The 24,057-nt window shown below is 46.3% G+C and overlaps 1 protein-coding gene across 1 annotated transcript in view; it reads right to left on the minus strand.

Moving 5' to 3' along the window:
* The window catches only part of VIT (vitrin), a 106,254-nt gene that overhangs the window by 37,247 nt on the left and 44,950 nt on the right, over window positions 1-24,057 (minus strand). Inside the window, exons 4-8 of the mRNA XM_047851154.1 lie at window positions 23,711-23,867; window positions 17,339-17,472; window positions 12,198-12,275; window positions 5,557-5,748; window positions 702-758 (exon numbers count right to left, since the gene is read on the minus strand). Of these exons, the coding sequence (XP_047707110.1) occupies window positions 702-758; window positions 5,557-5,748; window positions 12,198-12,275; window positions 17,339-17,472; window positions 23,711-23,867 (618 nt within the window). The remainder of the gene's footprint in view (window positions 1-701; window positions 759-5,556; window positions 5,749-12,197; window positions 12,276-17,338; window positions 17,473-23,710; window positions 23,868-24,057) is intronic.

Below are 24,057 nucleotides of genomic sequence, written 5' to 3' on the forward strand. Positions count from 1 at the left end.
CTTGGGAGACCCAGGCCCCACATGGCAGTGCCCTGTGGCTGCAAAAGGCTTTGTGTCCCTGGATCAAGTGGATCAGCTTGTGGCCCAGGCCCTGAGCACAGTTTGTAGAAAGCACCCGGCCCTGCTGGATTTTCCTTTCTAATCTCTGCAGGCCTCCAGGGCATCACAGAGAAGAGAATTACTTGCCTCGTCCCTCTGCCATCCCAGGACTTGGGCCAAACTTTAAGGGATCCACACAGACGTAAACAAAGGGTTGCTGGGAGTGTCATAAGTCACAGAATTCCTGGAGGAGAGAGAATGGGCTTCTATTCTCCATATCATAGAATTACCCCAGCAAGATCGGCTCTGCCCTTCCCTAGACAAAGCCACAAATTTTTATCTTTCTTTTACCCTAGTTCCTCAAGCATAAACCCCAGAGAGTATCCCTTTTCAGGTTTACAAGAGCCTAGTTACTGAATCCTTAGGAATTTCCATCATAACCTGCACAAAAGTGCCTCGAGGGAACAGCCATGGGTGAAAGCTTTGCATTCCTTTCAAGTTTCCTCACAAGCTGGGCCCCTGAGCAGTATCTCCTGTTGGCATCACTGGTTTAATGCCCTCTGTCCAAATCTAAATCAAATGGCAAGGATCTGGAATGACAAAGCTCATGTAAACACGCTTAACTTCCATCAGTAGCTGGAAAGGTGAGTTCAGGTTCTTACCTGGATCTGCGCGGGGGCTGTTTTGGCCGCTTGTGTAGGTGCTGGTGGCCCAGAGATCTGTAATAACATTTGACCGGTCAGAGCATGAATTTTCATTGAACTGTTCTCATTCTTTCCATGATCCAGCCTAGCAAGACATTACCAAGGTCAGAGCTAAGGTAAAGCTTTGTCCTTGGGCGGTCTGAACCTACCCCGAGGAGGCACTGAAATGGAAAAAAAAGGGGGGGGGGGTGGAGCAGGGATTTAACTCAAAATACTGACTGAAAATTCCACATAATAATCACCCTTGTATTTCACAATTGTCAAAGTATCTTTTACTAAAGTGCCATATATTTTTTTATACTTCGTTATTCTTACAATAATTTTCAATGGTGCCACTCCTGAGGAGGTTAAAGTAATCCTTCAATAGCAATGTCACTTAACATTTAACAATTTGCTTAAATGGCGTTAACAGGGTATTGACACAAATAGCATTAGCTTTCAGTCATTTTAAAGGCACACGGAGGGTTATCCTTAATTACTTTATGAGAAAATCAAATGCAACTTCGGTGTTCATTATTTATTGGGCAATTGCTCTGAAGCAAGGCTTTAAAAGGAAGGAGGGGGATTTTATAAAGAGGGAACCATGGGAAATGAGCTGAAAGAAGGAACCAAGTTTCAGGGAGGGGGAGAGAAAAAAAGGTCATGGAACAATATCAATTTCTCTTAAAACCCAAACTGTCCACAAGTCAATGTTTCCCTCCCTTTGACTCTGTTCCATCCGTCTGAATACAAACTCTAAATAGCTTTGTTTTCTGTCTCATTGTAACGATAACATGTGCTCACTGTGAAAATATATGCCGTGTATAGCAAGAACCCACATGCAATCCCTCTATCCTCCGGTTGCTGGTACACAAAAGTGAGATCAGCACCCGTGCTGTTTTGTCGACTCCTTCCTTGAGTTAACAACCTACCACAGGCCAGTCTCCTGCCAGGAGGTGCACATACTCATCAAAATGATAATAGCTGTGTGCTAATTGCTTTAACCATTCTGATGGTGGACAATTAAATCGCTTGTACTTCTTTTTCTGTTAGGAACAACATCTGTGTCCAGGCTCCTTGTCCCCCTCAGATGACGTTACCTCAGGATACATTCCAGTAAGTGCAAATTCTGGGTCGTTTCTCTACACTTTTGCCCAAACCACGTATCCTCAGTTTCTCGTGTGAATTGGTGAAGAAGGATGTGGTATAGCTTAATTTGCATTGATTTGATTCCTGGGGAGGTTGAACATCTTCTGCTCTATTTATTGGTCATTTACAGTTCTTCCACTGTGGCTTGCCTGGTCATGACCTTCACCTATTTTTCCATGGGAATGTTCATCTTTTTCTTACTATTTGTAAGACTGGACTTGAAGACCTAAGTTTTCCAGATAAACTTAAAGACAGATACGCTTTCAGAGAGGAGATAAACGGCGAGAAGGTGAATGAACACGGCCGCCCGCATGTCTTGCCACCAGGCGGCGCTCTGCTCCCTTCCTTGGTTTACCCTTCTTCGTGGGCACATGTAATGTTAGGTCTCCCGAGTCACCTGTGGCACTTCTTGAAAGGAACCCGACTAGGAAGATCATGCCCAGCAGAGCCACCCCACCCTTGTAAGCCTGCGGTAGATTCAGCTGACCCTGCAGAGCAGGCCTGGAGGGATCTTCCATCTTTTCCAGAACTCCTTCCCCAGCATATCTACGGATCTGGTTCTACTGGCTGCCCTCTCTGGTTGTGGGATGTGGCTCTGTGGTGCCCGTGTAGTCTGGCTTCTCTCATGACGGACAGCCTCACTCCTGTCCCTCTGAGAAGTCTCTGTTGCTCTGGCTCTTGGCTCCCTTACCCCCAGCCTTGATTTGCTCCTCACTGTCTTGTTAGGTTTGCCTATTCACGGGTCAGTTAAGGGGTGTCCAGACCCATCCTTTTTCTTCCATCTGTATCAGCTCCTCTTCTTGGGCTGGGAGAGCCCCTGTCTTTTCCTGCTACAAAGTTTCCACCTTCCGCAAGACTCCCTCCAAGTTCCTATGTTCCGTCTGAGAGGCAGCCTTTTATCTTATTGTAGAGCAAAGATACTCGTTGATCCCAGAGGCAGATTGCTCCTGTTCTGGTACACACTTCTAGGTGTCCTAAGCTGAAGGGACCTGTTGCAGGGATCTTGGTAGGGTGTGTTCACGGGTGTAGCCCAGGATCTCAGGGCAGTGCCTGACACATAGCAGGCTCTCAATAAATATTTGTTGAATAAACAAATAAATTAGGTTTTACCTGGACACCCCATCTACAACACACTTCTACAATCTTTTGACTCTCGTCAATACAAAAGAGGAGAAAACCCTTAATAAAGGCAGTAACTTGTCTATCAGCAATAGGAGAGTTGCTCTGTTAGAGCTGGCAGAACATTCTCAGTTGATTTGAAGAAAAAAAGGAATTATCTGTGTACTGATTATGACTTAATATAGTTGGGCTACAAGATCACAGCCAGCTACCTATAGCCATACATGAAAACAGGCATTCGTGAAAGTAGACTTACAGTTACCTGGGGCTGGGGGACGGAGGGATCAGTTAATGGGTACAGGTTTCTTTTGGGGATGATGCAAATGTTCTAGAATCGATTGTGGGGATGGTTGCCTAACTCTGCAAATATACTAAGAACAACTGAATTGTACAATTTCAATGGGTGAATTGTATGATATGTGGAAAGTATTTCAACAAACTCTTCTTAAGAAAAGAAAAAGACAGAGGCCTTCAAACATCCATTTTCACTTCTCTTCATTCCTACAGCAAATCCTTTGAGCGGGCAACATGGTTTCTTCATGCCCCCTCTCCCTTCCTCCCCTTCCAGTCTGGCCCATTTCTTGGCAGTTACCGTGGAGGCGGCATGGAGCGCTCCTTCTGAGTGTTTGCCTGGCAGGCTGTGGGGCGGCGTGGGCGCTGGCTGAGGTTGAAGAGGGAGGCGGCCGGGCTGGGAGGCTGCTGTCCAACGGCTCCTGTCCCCCAGCCAGGAATAATGAGGCTTTGCCAGGTCAGGAGCCACTCAAGGAACTCAAGTTCCTTGAGGTTTCCACCAGCACAGGCCCAGCCTGTCACAGGATTTCCAAGCTCCCAGTGTAGCCAGATAAATATGCCACATGTTTAATTACACGTGTTATGTAAAAACTGACCTCCTCCGAGGAGACACCAGGAGCAAACAACTTACTCAACCACTCAAAAGTCTCTGAGAGAATCAAGGGCCCCTAAAGTCAAGAGCCTGAAGTTATGAAGAAGGAAAGCTTGTGGCTTGAGGGCCTCTCCCACCCAGGATCCTTGCTTCCTATTTCTCTTGCTGTCAGGCATCATGTGCCTGTGCTCGTGTTAGCCGGGGTTCCACAGGAACAGGATGGCGGGGGCAGGGACGGGGGTCATGTCCTGTGTATCCCGGCAATTATTTTTATGGCATTTTTATTTGGGTACTTTCCATCATCGATCCTTCCAGGGGTTGTTCATCCCATGGAATGAAAATAACCCTTGTTTCATAGAGTAGTTAGGAACATTGAGTAAAGTAGTGCACACAGGGTGCCCAGCCCAGGGAAGCATGGACTGCGTGCTCCATTGTTGTTATTCTTCACCTCAGTGGGCGTTGGGGGTGCCTAACATCCTCTGGCCTCGCTGCCCCATCCGTGGCAAGGGCAGGTCAGGCCCCTGCTTCTGGGATGGCTTCATTCCTGCCTGGGGTGTTCGTTTATGGCAGGGATGCCTCCTGCAGGACAGTCAGGGGGGAACCCGGCTTCTGGGGTGCCATCGTGGCTCTGCTGTTTCCCAGCCGTGTGACCTGGGCCAGTTTCCTCACTGCCCTTCTCTCTGGTTTCCTCATCAATGCAAGGAATTAGTGAAATCAGAAGTCGTAGATCTAATTACGTAGCTCGGTTATGAGGATCTCATAGGCTAATTGTAAGGTGCTTCGAAGTGTCCAGCATGTTGCAAGTGCTGATGTTATTTGTTAGAAAAAAGGACGAATGGATGGCTGGACTCTGATATGGAACAGGCAAGGGCCCTGCTGTGTGGCGGGAGGTGAGGCTGAAGGAACAAGTCCTGGGCACGTCCTTCTAGAAGGAGAAAATGGCTCTAGGTGGGAAATATTTAGAAAAACCTGCTGTCACTCCTGCTGTGGAATGTTCCGGACTCTTTCTAGAAGACCTTTAGAAATGAGATGGTCTTGTTAGCCTAGGATGGCTTGCATAAAAACCTGCATAGAAACTAGAGACTGAGTTATCAGATGAGCTCTTGAGGTAATACCATGTAATACCAAGATTGGTTAAATCTAAAACACTATTTAAGAAATGGATACATAAAAAGCAATCAGAAAGGGAATAAAAACTTTAGCTGTCTGGCTTTTCTTATAGTTTTTTTTTTTTTGTTTGTTTGTTTTTGGTTTTGGTTTTGGTTTTGTTTGCTTCTAATATTTGAAGACTTCCAGGAGCATACGTTTGTCCCTTAAAACAAAACGCAACAGCATTTACCTTGAAGCCTACTATCCCTTCGACTCGGCTTTTGCAATGGGAAAGTTTCACGTAACGTCCTACCTTCCTAAGTATGGTAACAGCAGTCACACTTCCGAATCTGTCTTAAGCCCCTTCCACGTGGTTCGCTTAGCTCTTAGCTTGGTCCTAACGTAGTATCAGGCTCAGATTTACCCCTGGAGTCTGGAAGGACACAACCACGTACTTCCGGCTCAGGTCTCGGCGCTACTCCTCAGCCAGCTCAAGAGGCGGGACTCCGCACGAGCATTCGGACAGAGCTGTTACCCCGGAAGCCCCGTCTCCTACTTTCCTAGAGCATGACAACACACAGTCTACCTACTGACCCAGCTCCCCGCTCCTGAGGCCAACGGGCTGGGGTCTGAGGCTGCTGCTGGTGGAGTCGGCAGATGGGGACGGCTTTGGCAGGCTGGCGTGGGCGGCTCCAGTCGCAGTGGCTCCCGTTACCTGCGTCAGGGTGACTGGCTGTGAGGTTGTTCCTGGAACTGGTGGCTTCTGGTAGGCTTTCGTGGCCTCATCTGTAAAAAAGACGAAATTATACTGAGTCCTACCAATTGGCTGGTGGGCCCATCAGGACAGAAACGAATGCTTATTGAACACTAGCTTTGGGCAAAGATCTCTGCTAGCTGCTGCGGAGGAGAAAATCCACCCGCCCGAAAGGAATGTACAATCTGGAGGGAACAATGAGCCAATAAACAAACCAAAGACTAAATAACAATAAAATATTTAACTTTTTTTTATGTATTTTTTGAGAGAGAGAGACAGAGCGTGAGTGGGGGAGTGGCAGAGAGAGAGGGAGACACAGAATCCAAAGCAGGCTCCTGGTTCTGAAATGACAGCATGGAGCCCGATGCGGGGCTCGAACTCACAATGTGAGATCATGACGTGAGCCAAAGTTGGACGCTTAACTGAGCCACCCAGGCGCCCCATAACAATAAAATATTTAAAAGTTAAATCCTACAGCAACACTGAGAAGGCAGAACATGATTTACTGCCAAATTAATTTGCCAGACACCAGAAGCAATGGTTTATGAACCTTTTTCTTTCTTTCTTTCTTTCTTTCTTTCTTTCTTTCTTTCTTTTTTTTTTTTTTTTTTTTTGCTGTGTCAGCATTGACCTAGGGATGGAAGGAACTTTGGGGCTTTCACTGTGACTTACTCTCAGAGAATGCATTCTAGATGTTCTAGCTTAGACTGGTTCATGACTAGTCAAATCACTCCTCTGGGCCCCAGTTTTCTCATCTGTAAAATGGGGTAATGGAAATAATTACATGGTAAGGATCACCTAGATTCTACTAAATTGTGCTCTTCATTCATGTGTAGTGATTTACATTGTTTCCATGATTTAAAGAAATTTTTTTAGTTGGGGCACCTGGGTGGCTCAGTCAGTTGAGCATCCAACTTCAGCTCAGGTCATGATCTCACTGTTCGTGAGTTCAAGCCCTGGGTCGGGCTCTGTGCTGACAGCTCAGAGCCTGGAGCCTGTTTTGGATTCTGTGTCTCCCTCTCTCTCTTCCCCTCCCCCGCTCATTCTCTCTCTCTCTCTCTCTCTCTCTCTCTCTCTCTCTCTCAAATAAACATTAAAAAATTTTTTTTAAGTTTTATTTATTTAGTTTGAGGAAGACAGAGACAGTGTGAGTGGGGAAGAGGCAGAGAAGGAGGGAGAGAGAGAATCCCAAGCAGGCGTCGTGCCCGATGTGGGGCTTGAACCGTGAGATCATGACCTGAGCTGAAATCAGAGTCAGACACTTAACCGACTGAGCCACCCAGGCACCCCTCCACAATTGTAAACAAGTCTTAATGTGTTAGTTCTCTGGGGGCCCTGACAGTTTTTCTGAAGGTTTAGGGCACCAGTGGCTATCCTCTGGGCATTGGATATTGTATTGACAGCCATGGTCTGTGTCAGAAGGGAACACAAAATGGTCCCCAAACTGAACAGCACCCCAGTCCTGGGAGGGACCAGTTACATGTGTCACCTGAGCCCCCCAGCAGGGACATTAACTCCTATGCCTGCTCCTCTGTATTAGTGTCCTAGTGCTGCTGTCATAAATTGTCACAAATGCACAAACTGGCTTAAAACAACAAAAATCTATTCTCTCACAGCTCTGAAGGACAAAAGTTGGAACTCAGTGTCACTGGGCCGCTGTCAGTGTCGCTGACCTCAAGGTGTCAGCAGTCAAGGTGTGAGCGGAACCTGCTTTCTGCCTCTTCCATTGTCTGGTGGCTGCTGGCATTACTTGGCTTGTGGCCACACCCCTCCAGTCCTCAAGGCCAACATCCTGAGTTTCTCTCTGCTCTGTCTTCACATGACCCTCTCCTCCTTGTGTATCAAATTTCCCTCTGTCTCCCCCTGCCCCAGATAATTCAGGATAGTCTCCCCATCCAAAGATCTTAACCTAATCCCATTGGCCAAGCACCCCTCCCCTTTCTTTTTTTGCCGTATATGGAAGAATTCACAGATACCAGGGACAAGGACGTGGGTATCTTTGGTGGTGCTGGGGCATTTTTCAGATTACCACAGCATCGTAGCCATAGCTTTTTTTTTATTATTATTATTAAGTTTATTTATTTTGAGAGAGAGACAAGTGACAGAGCAGGAGCAGGAGAGGGGCAGAGAGAGAGAGGGAGAGAGAGAATCCCAAGCAGACTCCATGCTCTCAGCATGGAGCCCGACATGGGGCTCAATCTCATGAACTGTGAGATGATGACCTGAGCTGAAATTAAGAGTTAGATGCTTAACCAACTGAGGCACCCAGGTGCTCCCCGCCCCCAGCTCTAGCTTTTAACTCTGCTTAGGGATATGCATCTTTGGTACATAGAACAGCAGGCCGAAGGGACAGCATCTGAGATTAGGTGCCGTGCTGTTCCTGTGAACCATCCATCTTCCTCTTTGACATCGTACAGCATGCTGGGAAAACAGTGTCAGCACCATGACCTTGGACCGGTCACGCAGGCACATGTGTGCCGGGGCGTTTAGACCCATCACCCAGCACTGGCATCTGCTCGTTTCCCACCCTGCCGCTGTCACCTGTCAGCACTGACTCGGGAGAGCATATCAGCATACAGTGCCCCAGACACAGGTTGGAGTTTGGCCATTCAGTCTGCTCTCGTAGGCCATCCGGGCTCTCCTTTTCCCTGTTGTCGCTAACAGTAGGTCACCTTCAAATCTGCCCGGAGATGGTGGCAGACGATTGCTAAAGAGCTGGCAGCAGCTTTGGGGGGGTCAGCCAGTCTTCACGCCGTCCTTGGGCAAAACCAAACCTGCGTGGTTTATGAAATTTCCGTGACTTCAAAGGAACTGAGCCTTCATGACAAGTCCTAGGGAAGTTTCTGATTTCTCTGAAGTAGTCTTCTGTCTTACTCTCTGGTAAATGCTCCGAAGCATTAGCGTCTTGTTAGGGGGATGTGGGCCCAGGTAGGACCCGCTTCATACAGGGAAGAGCCATTTAATAGAATAACATATATATTTTATGAAATAGGATAAAAGTATTAATTTGGAAAGAAAGATATAAAACCTACAGTACATTTTACTTGGAAATTGTTAATTAAGCCACAATTAAAAATAAAACTTCTAGCAGTAATGAATTTTGTCACCTTACACTCATGAGATATTGAAAACATGAAATGTCTTTTTCTCACACCGTTGGCTAATTGTGAGGTTTCCAAGCACCCCCAGTCTTCCTTTGCTAACATTGATGGCTGGAGAGCAGATTAAATATCCTGATGGCAGCCAGTCGTGTTAGCTGCTTAGGACACAGATACTTTCAAGCAAGTCATAAATTCAACCAAGAGATCCATGTGTCTGGTTTTCCATGGTCTTCCATGGGCTGTTGTTTCCACCTGCTCTCCTGCCTGGAACAGAACTGTCTTTAAGATGAAGACAGAGAAAGAGCTCTTCCCCAATTGCTCCCAATTCCTTACGGAACATAACGCCTGATGTGACCCAAAGTGAATTCCTCATTGCACCAGGTTCCTTTTGAGCAGTTAGAAACGAAACCATTAAAATGGTTTCTTCATACAATGTCAGATACACAGAAGCCTCATGGAAATCTTTTCAAAGATTTTCATGGGAAAACGTGAAAATTTCCTTTAGGCTCTTAACATATTACTCTATGGACAAGGTCATGTAGTGTTCTTTTTTTTTTAATTTTTTAAGTTTAGTTGTTTATTTTGAGAGAGAGAGCAAGTGAGCATGAGAGGGGGAAGGGCAGCGAGACGGGGGGGGGGGGGCGGAGAGAGAGAGAGAGAGAGAGAGAGTTCCAAGCAGGCTTTACACCATCAGCGCAGAGCCCGATGTGGGGCCCAAACCCACAAACTGTGAGATCGTGACCTGAGCCAAAATCCAGAGTTGGACGTTCAACGAACGGAGCCCACCCAGGCGCCCCAGGTCATGAACAGTTCTGAACAACCTGCTCAACAGGAGCGGGAGGTCCTCAGAGCTCCCTACACCTGACTCATCATTGAATCATAGCGACGGCGTTAAAATGCAGACTCCGGGGCCCTAATCACATAGATTCTGATGCGCTGCATCTGGGACGGACCCTGGAAATCTGATTTGAGAACCGTCAGCCAGCATCAGGCTGGACTCCTGACTTCAGGCCTCAGCAGCTCGGCCACTACCGTTCCTTTGCTGTAAAACGGGGATGGTCAGACCGACCTGACGAGGCCGGGTCCTAACTAGGCACCACGTCTGTGAGGGGCCCGCACAGTGCCCGGCACATGGTGGGCACTCGGCAAGTGGCAGTAGCTGACACTTATCGTCGTGTTGTGTCACCCCTCCCCTTCCCCCACTGGAGGACAGTGCGGACACTGAAGCCCAGTTAACAGCAGTGTCTGGAGGTCAGGGTGACGAGGGAGGGTTTGCTCTTCCCGCCACTGAGTCAGGATTATACACGAGGGCAGGTAATCTATTCACTAAGCATCTACTACGTGCCAGACGCCGTGAAGGCCTCTTTGACAGAGGCATTCACATTGGATACCAGTCACAGTCCCGGAAGCCAAGCCAAGAAGAGGTCTCACAGACAACAGGTAGCAGAGCCAGGATTCGGACCCCTATTGGTTTGATTCCAAATTCCGTATGTCTTTCCTCCAAAGGGGAACACGGTGGAAGGCAAGTCATCAAGAGCCTCGAGATTCCTGAATGTAGTTCCCACCAGAGGGTGGCCCAAGGTCTCTCTAGAGTGGTGGTGGAACCTGTCTTATTCCCAAGACGGGGGGGCCGGAGTGGCCTTGGTGGGTACAGGCTGTGAGGGCAGGAGGCTCTGTGAAGTCAAGTGTAATGGATTTTGATTTTCCTCTGGGGGGTGGGAGGGGCCGGGGCACGTGGCCAAGGGGAAGCAGGAGGGGGCTCTCCGGCCACTTTGGCTCAGAACCCTCTGAGAAGCATTTCCTTCCCTTTCTCTCGCTGTAGTGCCAGCGATGCGCCTTCTCGGGTTTGGTGAGCTTCTCCGAACCAACACTTACCTGTTTTTACTTAGTTCAGAGTAGCTTGAGACTCGAGCCCAATACCAGCTGCCTGCCTGATAGTTGCTGCCTGACTGGGGAAACAGCATTTAAATCAGAAGGAGCTGCCCCTGGCAAATCAAGGTGCTTTGTAGTTTTTTTTTTTTTTAAGATGTTTCCTATTTGTTGAGTGAGCTCTTTTCCCATGGAAGAAGGCTGCTTTGCTGTGAGGGGGTCATCCTGACCTGATTTACCTGTTAACTCACCGTCTTGGAGGGATTAGGAAGCCTGTTATCCGTACATGCCAAGACCAGAGCAAGTGACTGCTGGCCCCCATATCTTCATCTCATCTGCTTCCCCCCATTTCTATAGGAATTGTGTCATTGGGATAGGAAAAAAGGGGACCCCCCCCTTTTATGGTTCTCACTGGATTTTTTTTTAATACTTATTTATTTTTGAGAGAAAGCCTAAGAGCGTCCACGAGTAGGGGAAGGACGGGGGGTGGGGAGGGGGGACAGAGGATCTCAAAGCAGGCTCTGCACTGACAGCAGAGAGCCCAACATGGGGCTCGAACTCACAAACCATGAGATCATGATCTGATCTAAAGTCGGATGTTTAATCAACTGAGCCACCCAGGCGCCCCAATGCTTTTTATTATTTTTAAAATTTATTTTGAGAGAGAAAGAGAGGGAGCCAGTGGGGGAGGGGCACAGAGAGGGAGACAGAGAATCTCAAGCAGGCTCCACGCTGTCAGTGCAGAGCCTGATGTCGGGCTCGAACCCACAAACCGTGAGATCACGACCTGAGCTGAAACCACGAGTCAGACACTCAACTGACTGAGCCACCCAGGTGCCCAGAGACTATAACTTCAAAGAGTGGCTCCTCTAGAAGCTGGGCAAGACCCCAAGTGTCCCTTTTGTGTTTATGTTGGAAAGGGATGTTTATCCCTTCTCTTTGTGTGGGAAATCAAAATGCCCCCAAAGACACAATAACGCATAGCCTAGTTCTCCCTTGACACAAAAACCTAGAAAAAGGTATTTTCCTGACCTGAAGTCTATCTGTGCTCCCTTTGTGGTTCACATGACGCACAACCTCATAAACACTGTATCTTTGGCTTGGGTTATTTCTATTAGTTGTTTTCTGTTAACACCATCCTTTTTGCTTCCCTTCATTTCATACCTAGTAAGAGACAGCTTTTCCCCTTTCATCTGCCAGGGAACATTTCTAGACAGAATGTCCTGTCATCTTCTAAAGTAACAATACAATTCAAGGCAACAACCATTGTGAATGAAGATTACAAAACATAGAGATCATCTTGGAACTCGAAAACCAAAACCAAAAACTGAAGCCTTACTCCTCAGCCCCAGCCATCTGATCCCCTTGATTTCTGGGGCCACGTTTCTGGCATTGGTGAAAATATTGCTAGCATCAGTGGAGCTTGACCAGATGTTAATTTCTACACTACCTCCTAAAACACGTGTTTACAAACTCAGAATATTTAGATGAAATCACATATGAACACTTGCCTGTTTTCGCAGCAGGGCTTTTAGATGATGAATATGTGAGCGCCGATGGGTAGGTTACACCCTTTTGGGGTTTACCTTCTGCAAAAAAGAAACAAATAATTTATTTGTAGAGCTAGAAGTTTTAGATGGTTCTATTCTGGTATGCTGATTCCCTCTTTCCTATTGATCTCTCTTGAGTTCAATAAATCTGTGGTCTCCCCCACCAAGCTGAACTGCTGATTACAATAAGAAAGTCAAGTGAGGTTTTGTTTTCCTGTATAGCCTGTGTTTTATTAATATTAGAAAGGAAGCAATAATATCTCTGTGACTCAGAGTTAACATTAGCAACCCTCGTTCTGCCCATGAAGATGTGACATGTGAGCTAAGGTTTTCATATGTGTGGTGCTGAATGTTTAATTAGGTCAGTAGATGAATGTAAAAGCACTCCCCGTGCTCTCCTTCTGGATGCTCCAGAGCTCTGGTCACAAGCTGGCTGTGCATGAATGGCTCTTTCCCCCTTTCACGGACCCTGTGGGATCCATTTGAATTCCATGGCACTAAAGAAACCTAGAAGTAGTTTTCAAAATAAGCATTTGTTGCCCACCTAGGGAAAGAAAGTTTAGAGGCCAGGTGAGGAGAAGGAATGTTAATATGTATCAGGGAAAACAAAGGAGGCATAAAAAAGAATAACGATGAGGTGATCGGAGCTGGGTAAGCAAGTACCAAGCCTGATAGGACTGGAAATTGCCCGGGAAAGGCTGTTGCGTCTAAAGCCTTCCTCCGCCAGGAAATGATGCCTCGAATTCCACACAGGAGTTTTGCCCCGCAATGAGGTGGGCAGTGTCACTTGGAAGGTGGAATCTCCCTGGAGACTGGGGATTTGTCTCACTTGGTAACCGTTGAGACACCGCCTCAAGCGGTGGCTGGTATGTAGGAGATGATCAATTAGTATTTATTCGATCATGCTTAGATCTCTGTTACAATTTCAAATACCCTTAAGAGGGGTCCTACCTGGTATCTAATATTTGCATCGGACAGTGAAAGAATTTTAAATCTCAATCTAAGGAAATAGTTTTATAGGACGGGCTTGGGGACGAGATGGGGAGGAGTACTGAATGGAGAGCCCGAGCGGCAGAACAGAATCTAGTGCACGATTCTTGCCAAAAGCCATACTGACACAAAAGGTTGTAGAGCCGTGAAGCAGCCAGAATGATGGGGTCTCAGAAAGGACCTGGAACTGGGAATGAGAACATCTACGTTTGTGTTTGTATTTGCCATGTATTCTCTGCCTCAACCTCTGAGACTCTCATTTTTCTCATTCAGAAAACAGGGACAATGATATGGACCAACTTACTATATATTAAGTTGTAGGGGCCTAATGAAAAAAAGAAGTTAAAATGTTCTGGAACCATGTATTACCAGAGAGATGCAAAGGTTCTCTGCTGGTATGGTCTATAAATATCACTCAAAGTGGGGATGAGGCAAAATGTTTGGGCTGACTGAGTTATTTTATCCCATTAAAGTCCCCTGGGAACAGAGTTTTCCAGGTCCCCTGCCCTTGACTGGGCCTCTTCCAAATTGTGATTGAGGTTATTTCGGGCCCAGGGAGGGCCCTATGGCCGTTGGCCTCACTTGATCAACAGAGGGGACTGCACAGACATGGTCTTCATCGGTTTACTGTTCTCACATTTAAAATCCTATGGCTTTTCCTGCTTCTATTCAGAAGGAAAAGGAGCATGAGCTCAGTTTTCTGAAATGTGGATCAAAGAACAAATGGGCAGTATTAGGGAGTCCCTCTCTGACCATTCCTATCCACGGACCGCCAAAAGACTGTGCTGACCAAAAAGGCATATCCTATCGTCTGCTTCCATCCCAGCCCACCAAAGTGAATTAACTAAAGGAGCACAGCGATGCGTGAAAATTAAAAATAAGAAGGTCATGGAGGCACCGGAGCCTTCAGAGGAGGATTCTGACACCATCCAGCTGAAGTTGGTGGCCTTGAGCTCCCAGATAGTGGGGAGCGCGGCTTGGCTGCTGGCCAGTGTTGCCCCCCCAAGTCACCCATTCGAAAGAGATTCCTACTCGTTGCAGAAGCACCAATGTTTGTTATAATTGGCAAAAAGTGTTTTGGTTAAATGTCACTAGGTGAAATGAGGGGACATGGAAGTTGAGTTTGTAGGGAATAATCTCAGTAGACTGATTTTCATTTAAAAAACCCAAAACATCTCTACTCTCTTGGAGTTGATTTTTCCTTTAAACCTCTGTTGGGGATTCTTGAATTGCAGGCTATGCATTTAAGATGGAAACACTCTTATTTAGCCAGGAGCTACTTGGTAAACACCTATGTGGGGATTACATTTCTCTATATACTTGACAAATTTGTAGTCTAGCTATTAGCATTTTCATATGGCCCCTGTTCTGAATTCTCACGGCACTGTGGTTGATGACTTTCCACTACCTGATATAGAAGCCAGTTTAATTTGAACCCTAGGCTGCAGAATTCTGCAGGCAAGAGGAAACAGGGATTGCTCAAGTTGTGAAGAATCCTAAAAGGTCTGTTTGTAGTTCTATTAAAACTCTGAAAAAAACCAACTCTGATCAATGGAGGATAGTAGGAGTTGGGGCATGGGATGCATAAAGGTACCAGAACACCATCCAGATGGGAAGACCTACTATATTATGAAACATTTTTCTTTTCCTTGCTTTGGGTGGTCTTCCACAGGTGGCTCCTCAGGAGAGTTTCAAGATTCCTAATCTTGTTGGCATGCCAGAAGCTTTGCTAGAATATAGTTTAAAATCATGTGAAACCTCTTTGAAGAAAATGGGATATGCAAGGCCCAGCATAAGGCCAAGTACAACACAAGGATAAACACTATGTTGTGCTCAAACACCAATGAGGACGTGCCAAAAAAGCACAAAGGGCTCCCACTGGCTGAATTTGGAAAACTTGAGCATCAAAAAGAATAATGATAGCCAAATTATGGAAAGAGCGCAAATTTCCATCAATTGATGAATGGACACACACATACATACACATATACATACAATGGAATACTACTCAGCGATGAAAAAGGAGGAAATCTTGCCATTTGCAGCAATGTGGATGGAATTAGAGGGTATTATGCTAAGTGGAATAATCCAGAGAAAGATATCAGATGATTTCACTCACATGTGGAATTTGAGAAACACGACAGATAAACATAGTGAAAAGGAAGGAAAAATTATATAAAAACACAGAAGGAGGCAAACCATAAGAGACTCTTAAATACAGAGAACAAACTGAGGGTTGCTTGAAGGGTGGTGGGTAGGGGAATAGATTAGATGGGTGACAGGCATGAAGGAGGGCACTTTTTGAGATGAGTACTGGGTGTCATGTAAGAGATGAAACACTGGGTTCTACTCCTGAAGCCACGACAACACTGTATGTTAAATTAAGAAAATAATAATGGTGATAATGGATTATAACATATTTTCAAAAACAATCCATGACTCCCTGGTGGTACTTAAAAAAACAGGTGTGCAGAGAGGGAAAAAACCCTCTTCTTTATGTAAGAAAACTTGCTAACAAATGTGGAAGGAATGACAGAATTAGAACAATTATAATTTTGCAAATTCTAGTGTAATTCTTGCTGGTGCCAGGATCATCAATGGATGTTAAACCATTGGATGAATTTGTTGGGGAATGAGCTATTCATGCTGATTTGAAGTATCTCCCTACAGATTGCTTATTCGTTACAAAGTATCTCTACCATGGAGAGATACTGTAAAGTATCCAAGCAGTCCAGTTTAGCATCACCGACAACTGGATAAACTGACATTATTGTGTTTTCTGATATGACCACTGTGATAAAGCACAATGCATATGCTATGATACTACCTATGTAGTAATCTTGGCAAAATATGTAACTTGAATCCAATCATGAGGACATGGCTGGACATGTTTGTGGTCGGTCCAGACTGGGAGACACAGTACTGGACAACTGGCTGGGACTTCAAAAATGTCACTGTCATTCATGACAAAAAAAAAGGTAGTGTGGTGGTAGATAGTTTTAGATTATTGGAGAGTTAATAGACATGACAACTAAAGGCAATGGATGATTTTTATTATTTATTAGACTGTGGATCTGGAAGGAAGGAAGGGAGGGAGGGAGGGAGGAGACAGGGAGACAGGGAGACAGGGAGGGAGAGAGGAGGGAAGGAGAGAAAAGGAGGAGGAGGAAGAAATTCCTATGAAGACTAAGATAACTGGATACTGTTGAGGAAGAACTATTTGTTAGATAACATAATTGTACCAATGTTAATGTTTTAGGTGTGGTATTGGTATTGTGGTTATTAGGAAAATCTTGTTTTTACCAGATGTGTGCAGAAGTATTGAGAGATAAAGTGTCATGATGCCTGCAGCTTACTTTCACATGGTTTAGAGAAAAATGTAGATAAGTAGGTTAATAAAGCAAATGTTGCTAGGTGAAGGGAATGTGGATATTCATTGTACTATTCTTTCAATTAAAAAAGTTTCAAAACAAAAGGTTGCGGAATTCACAATAATAGGAAAGGGAGGGTCATGATAATACAGATACTAGGTCACCTTTTTTCCCATGAAATCACACTTGTCATTAGCTCATTGACATTACCTCATTGGAAGAGGGAGGAAAAGAGTGAAAATGTTATCCACAAAAATCCTAAGGAGCTAGATAGCAAGGACCAACGAGTGAAACAATCAATTAAATAAAAAGAAATCTCAAAATTGCAGCTCAGTTCTATAAGAGCCTATATCCCTTTCCATTTACCAGAAATATCAAGGAATGAGGTTCTAGATATGAGACATATTTGGCCTAACTAAAGGAGTAGTTCAAAACCGAAGTTATTAAATGTAATTCATTTCATTAAAAGTTTGATTGGATTTATGGATAGCTGCAGTGTGTTTAAAATGAGAAATTGGAGCCTTTTAATATTTCCAGACTTTGTAGTGATTTATCACTGTAATTATAATTTATTGTTTCATGATCCTAATTATCAGAAGAGATAATGCTTCAGACTTTTATGAAATGAGTTGGGCCATAAACTAAAACCAATAGGACATTGAAAAGAATACATTTCATCCCATGAGGTCACTTAAGCCAAGTGCCTGGGTAGGGCTGTGTTTCTCCAGTGTGTGGGCGTACCTGAGACGATGAAGGACTCTCTCCAGCGTGGCAGGGACAATGACTGGACACCATTGGAATAACTCCCCTTATAGCCAGATTGCCCGGCAACTTTCCGAACAAGTATTTTCCCTCCTGAATTATCAAGCACACCACTATGAAGAGAAAAAAAAAAAATTGAAGAACAGAAAAATATTCTTTGACACAGTCAACAGACTGATATCAAAGTAGCCTCCATCTTTATTTGAAGATATGAAAGAGTGAGATTAAGAAAAGGTTTATCCTCACCTTCAGTCCATCCCCCAAGAAGGGTGCCTTCATCCCATGGCCCAGCATCTGACCTCCCAGGTCAGATATGCTTCTCTTTCTTATTACAGAACCTGCTTGTTCCATTGGGCAGCAATTTCTGTTTGCCACCATGCCTCAAATTTCTCTTCCTTGGTTTGCTCATTCTAACTAGATCTTTTGAGTAAAACTTCTGACAATTTCCAGTTTGGTTTTGTGACATCACAGAATGAGTCCAGTTGTTTCGGAGGGTGGCCATGAACTTTTACCAAGCAAATTATTCCTTTTATTTTGAGCAAGGGAAGGAAGGTGCGTGGCTATACTGAACTCACTAAAAAGAGTCCTGAAGGACTAGAAATTGTTTCTTTAATTTCTAGGATTTTGAAGGTTTTAGATCCTGATGTAACAGTGACTGACATATATACCTCTTGGCTTGTATGTGAAGCAGGGGTCCCATTCTGCTTCCTCGGAATCACTTCACATTGTCATTTCCTTGCCCCAGAGCCAAAAATGGCTCCTGTGGGTATCTGTGATTTATGGCACAGAGGGAACTAAAAAAGCACTTAGATTTGTTCTCATCAACACCCTCCCTTCCCTCCAGGAGTGAGAGTTGCCATTTCCTGCCCTCCCACCTTCATGAACCAACAAGTTTCAAGACTCACCTGCTCAATGACCCAGAAGGAAAGACAGTGATAATAGTACTTGACATGTGGAGCACTTAATTGATTTAAAATCATTCTCATGTATGGTATCTCACTGGGTCCACCCAGCAAACCCCTGACTTGTGGCATAGAGGCAGTGCTGTTGTTCCCATTTCACAGAATTGGGCTTGGACCAGCGGAGTGACTCAGGCCAGATTTTGTAACTAGTAAATTGGCAAGGCAGGGATTTGAACCCAGGTCTCGCTGACCTGGAATCCCGGGTCGGTCCCGCTTGGTCACAGTTGCCTCTGAGAGTCCAAAAGCACAGGCACCAAACTCCTCATCTTTCCAAATCTTTGCAACCCTGCCCTCCTTTCTCTTGGGGGCTCAGGATCTGTTACCTCACCAATTCCAGCTGTGGCTAGGCTGGTCTCGGCTCCCCGGACAGAGCACCTGGTTCCCACTCCCCTGTCTGCTCCTCCTGATCTTTTGCTCTGGAAAACCAGCTCCCACTTCTGCCTGACAAGGCCTGTGTTGCTCAGTGCCCAACCCTTTCTTCTCTCCAGAGATTCTGGAAAGACTTTGCGGCATCCCTTCCTAACGATGCCTTAGAATCTTGTCTCACAACCGAGACTCTGATCGTATTTGGTCTTGGGCCATCTTCTAAAAATTTCTTGAGTTGCTTTTGTCTCCCAACCAGATTAGAAATGTTCATATGGAAAAGGCAGTGTTTTAGGCTTCTGTGCTGGAAGGCCTGTCAGTGGTGTGCCACTAGGAAAGCCAGTTGTTAACTTTTCAGGATCGTGGGAGTTGGTTCGCTTCCCACCGTAGCTTGACTCAGCCACAGTGGGAGTATTTATGCCACAGAAGCTGGTAAAATCAGAATTACCCCTGCGTTTGAGGAGCTGGTTGTTAAACATTTACCAGCACAGCTCTGGTGCGGCTGAAAATTCTAGTTATTAAAAAAATTATCCCATGCTCCTTTTACTTATAATTAATGAGGGAATTAGAAATCACAATAACACTTATGTTTTTATTTTCTTCCCAAGAAATTATTCTGCCCTTGGTTTCATACTCCAGTGTATTCAGGAAATGTGTGTGTGCGTGCATTTGCTCCTGTTTAAGAGTCAGAAGAACAGGGGCACCTGGGCGCCTCAGTCGATTGAGCGTCCGACTTCGGCTCAGGTCATGATCTCACAGTTTGCGAGTTCGAGCCCTGCATCAGGCTCTGTGCTGACAGCTCAGAGCCTGGAGCCTGCTTCAGATTCTGTGTCTCCTCCTCTCTCTGCCCCTCCCTCGCTCACACTTCGTCTTGGTTTCTCAAAAATAAATAAATGTAAAAAAAAAATTAAAAAAAAGAGAAGAACAGTAGCTGCCACCTAGAAGGAAGGGAAGCAAGCGAAGGGGGGGTCTGTTGAGCTTCCCTCAGGCTTCCCTCAGGCTGTTCAAGGAGATGGGAAGGGTGGGGGCGGGGGTGGTCTCAAGCTGGACAGGCCTGCTGATATCCCTTGTGAGGGTGAGGTAAGGCTGAAAACCTAGACTTTGGGGAAGATGTGATACCCAGCTAGGGTGTGTTCCTGAGATTTCCCTGTTGCAGACCAGACTGATGCCTGACCCTGGCAGTGGACTTAACTGGAGGATGTGGATCTTCCCAGATATTCTAGAGAAGAGTGGATACCGGAGAGGTCAATGGTCTGTGAAATACAGGTGCTAGTAGTCCATGGAGATGGAATGCACTAGAGACTTGACCACTGTAGGAGACACTAGAGAAGAGAGACAGCCTGAAAGAGGCTGTGGTTTTGCTTATGAAGCAGATGGGAGTCATGGTACTTTGGAGAATTTATGTACATGTGCCCTCATTTCTATCCTCACTCAGAGATAGATACCTCGTAAATATTCTCCAAAAGAGCAAAACAGTTTTACTTCTTTGCATTCCTTAGATGCCCTGCATGGTACTGGGCATGGCCTTCTCCTCCCTATCCCTGGTATCCAGGGATTGGGCTACGCTGAGGGTCAGCTGCGTGGTTCAGAGAAAAGGGCCGTTTTGAACAGCTGCCATTCTCAGGGCGGGCCTCTGGTCAGAAATCAGCATGAAGAGGGGCGCCTGGGTGGCTCAGTCAGTTAAGCGTCTGACGTCAGTTCGGGTCATGATCTCATGGTTCACAAGTTCAGTCTTCGTGTCCGGCTCTGTGCTCAGAGCCTGGAGCCTGCCTCACATTCTGTGTCTCCTTCTCTCTTTGGCCCCTCCCCACTCATGCTCTTGTGTCTCTCTCTCTCTCTCTCTCTCTCTCTCTCTCTCTCTCTCTCAAAAATAAACATTTAAAAAAATCAGCATGAAGAGTACTCTGCATGGGGATGGCCTCCTCATAACCCCATTGGGCAGAAATCTTCCCCCTCCCTGGCACTTGGTCCTACTCTATGTATAGAGGTTAGTTCGGGACAAGATTGAGCTGAAATATGATGCCTCCAGTGTGTTCATTATCCCTTTGGGTTGACAGAATCAAGGGAACCATTCATAATAAGACATCTGATTATGATATATTGTATTAATATTAAATTCTAACGCTAAATCTGAATTTCTAAACCAAAGTATGCTCTCTCCAGCTTCCCAGTTCTGACCGTGGGGACTCTGAAGGGATAATATGGGAGGACCCGTGTGTACTTTCTACTCATGTTCTAGGTCTTAAATCCTGCCTTATGAAGACAGACTCATTCTGTTTGTGAAAAACAAAACTGAGAGTATCAGAAAACTCCTATCTGTTCTCCCTTAAGGTCTCCATTCATCCTCCCCAGGGACAGTTTCTGAATAGTTTCTGAGTAGTTTCGCACTAGATCAGACACTGGTCCAGAAAACTACAATGGCACTCGGTTCAAGTAGCAAATCTTGTGTTCTGAAACATTCAAGCTCTTCTCCTCCGCCCCTCTACCCTCCTCTGTATTCTCTTCCCACGTTCTTTCCTACTCTCCAACCCCCAACATTGGGATTGCTGAGTCCTGGTCCTTGTCAAAACCCTTCTTATTTTCTCCCCAGTGGGGTTTCCATCCATCATAAAGCCATTCTCAACTCTTACTGGTCCAAAGTCTACATCTACCTCACATCCTCACTTGTACATTAAGCAATGCTGGGACCCCTGCCCCTGTTCTTATGTACATATGTCACCTGGGCTCTGGACTGGAAGTCAGGGGACATGAGGTCTAATCCTGAATTAGCAACTAACTAGCAACTTAATTAGCTTCCCTATTTCTCAGCTCCTCTTGTAGCAATTGGGGATGTTCACCGCAGCCTCAGGGTCGAGATGATGCTGGAAGGAGGGAATCATAGCGCAAGGGATTACTGTGATTACGATGACATCTTTGTGAGGTTGAATGAACTCGTGTGACTCTGTCCTGCATGGGAAGCATGGAAAGGCAAGAGAGATCCAGCAAATGCCAGAGGGAGCAGAGTGCCAACCATCTGGATCACAGATGGGAAAATACAGGCAACCCAAAGACAGGCTCAGCCTCTGCAGCGGACCCTGTGTCCACACAGACACAGCCTGGAGAGGGCCAATGGCGCTGGAGCTGACTGGGCATGCACGTGTGTGGGGATGTGGGTGTGCATGCACATACGTGCAAGCACACGTGTGGGAGCACGCACGTGTGCATTCGTGCATATGCATGTGTGTGTAGATTTGTGTGCCTCTTTCCTTTTTTCAGGAGATTTATTTCAGAGTGAAAGCGAAATTTTTTTTTTCATGGTCTGGCATTAAGAAATAGTGTTTGGTGTAGTTTCTGTCCCTTTTTTTTTTAAGTTTATTTACCCATTTTGAGAGAGAGAGAGAGAGAGAGCAGCATGAGTGGGGGAGGGACAGAGAGAGAGGGAGAGAGAGAATCCCAAGCAGGCTCCGTGCTGTCAGCAGAAGGAGCCCCACGCGGGGCTTGATCTCATGAACTGCGAGATCATGACCTGAGCTGAAATCAAGAGTCAGACACTCAACCGACTGAGCCCCCCACGCGCCCCTGGTATTGTTTCTCTTGAATGTTTCACTAGTTCTCCGTAATAGAGCGTTTGTAGTCCTTTTCCCATCAGAAAATCAGCTCATCATCCCCCTGCAGTGGTGGGGAAAAGAGGCCAGCCAACAGACTCTTCCAGTAATTCTTAAGTCTTATTTTACACATAGACTTTGCTTTTGCTGCTTCCCCAAATTTCTGAAAAGCTGCTGACGACACACCTTCAAAGGGAGTGAATTTTACATCTTTGCCCCTCTGTCTGGCAGAGATACGACGGCACTATCACCTGACCGGTGTGCAGGAAGGAAAAAGATACAGAAGCCTGACTGATTCAGAAACTTCATCCGGCATCCGGTGGCCGAGCACTGACTCAGGGGCCGCATCTCAAAGCAGTCTCAGAGTGGTAGTTAAGAGCTGGACTTAGGTGCCAGTCCCCACGCGGGTACTTTCTAACAGTGCGGCTTTAGAAAATCTAGTCTGCCTCTCTCTCTCTCTCTCTCTCTCTCTCTCTCTCTCTCTCTCTCTCTCAAGATGTGGACGGTAGTAGCAGCCACGGCATTGGGAACTGTGAGGATTAAATAAGGTGACACAGGTGAGGCGCTTGACCCAGACACATTGGCCTTTTTGTCAAAGGCGCTGCGTGGACACGCATTCCCCTGTGTTTGGACTCGCAGCCTGAGCAAAAGAGGTTACGAGCGTTTCGGGGCGCCTGGGTGGCTCACTCGGTCACGTGGCTGACTCTCGGTTTCGGCTCAGGTCATGATCTCACAGTTGGTGAGTTCCAGCCCCACGCGGGGCTCTGCGCTGACAGCACGGAGCCTGCTGGGGAGTCTCTTTCCCACTCTCTCTGCTCTTCCCCTGGTTGCGCGCGCGCTCTCACTCAAAATAAACAAACTTAAAAAAAGAAAGAAGGATGAGGATTCTGTGAAGGTCACTTTTGCCTCTCCTCATTTAGGCAGTGACTTAGTTCAAAACATGTCATGCTTCCTGTCCTCCTTCCTGGAGGACAGCTGACCAAGCAGTGCCACCTGCCACCCTCCTTCTCACGTGTCCTGTTCTACTTGTCTCCAGGCCATCACCACGGCTGTGACACTTCTTCTCTACACTTCTGTGCCTTGCTTAGTCCCATCCCGATTATTGCCTTGTTCAGCACGTACAGGTAGAAAAAACATGCTTCACGTCACCGAGAACTGTGGCTCCCTTGTCACGAACGTGAGAGAGTAGAATTCTCCCCGTCCCATGAAGTCAGTTCTTTCCCCGGAGGGCTGTGAAAGGAGACTCGGGGCCATGCTTGGCCTCTGCCTAATCCCAGGGGATAGGGTTGCCACACGAAATACAGGATGCTCGGTTACATTTGTAGAGTCTCGTTTGCTAAAGCAGGCGGCCCTGCATGGCAGGGGGTGGGAGGGGTGGGGGGTGGGGGGGAGCCCTGCCCGCAGCCTGGGTGCTGGTTGTTAAGCCCCGTGGAGCTACCCACCTGTGAATCGCAGCACCGCACACGCTTGAGTAAGACGCGTAGATGTCCGTGCCATAAACGTGGTATTTGGGGTCTTGGCACCCTGCTGGGCATTTCACAACGAACTCAGGATTGATGATCTTTCCGGCTTTGACATCACAGTTGATCTGAGGCACAGCTGGGAAAGCAAAATGAGGCCAAAATGACACCTAGGGGTATCAGCTTATACACTGGGTGGCTCTGTCAGGTCATACATGATCATTTACTTAATCTCTAAAAGCCAGGGCCTGGGCCGACCCCGGGTCCTCTCCATATAATGAAAGCAAAGATATAATTAGGACATTCCTCAGGCTAAAAGAACAACAGTG

The sequence above is a fragment of the Prionailurus viverrinus genome, chromosome A3 (assembly GCF_022837055.1).
Source record: "Prionailurus viverrinus isolate Anna chromosome A3, UM_Priviv_1.0, whole genome shotgun sequence".
NCBI lineage: Eukaryota > Metazoa > Chordata > Mammalia > Carnivora > Felidae > Prionailurus > Prionailurus viverrinus.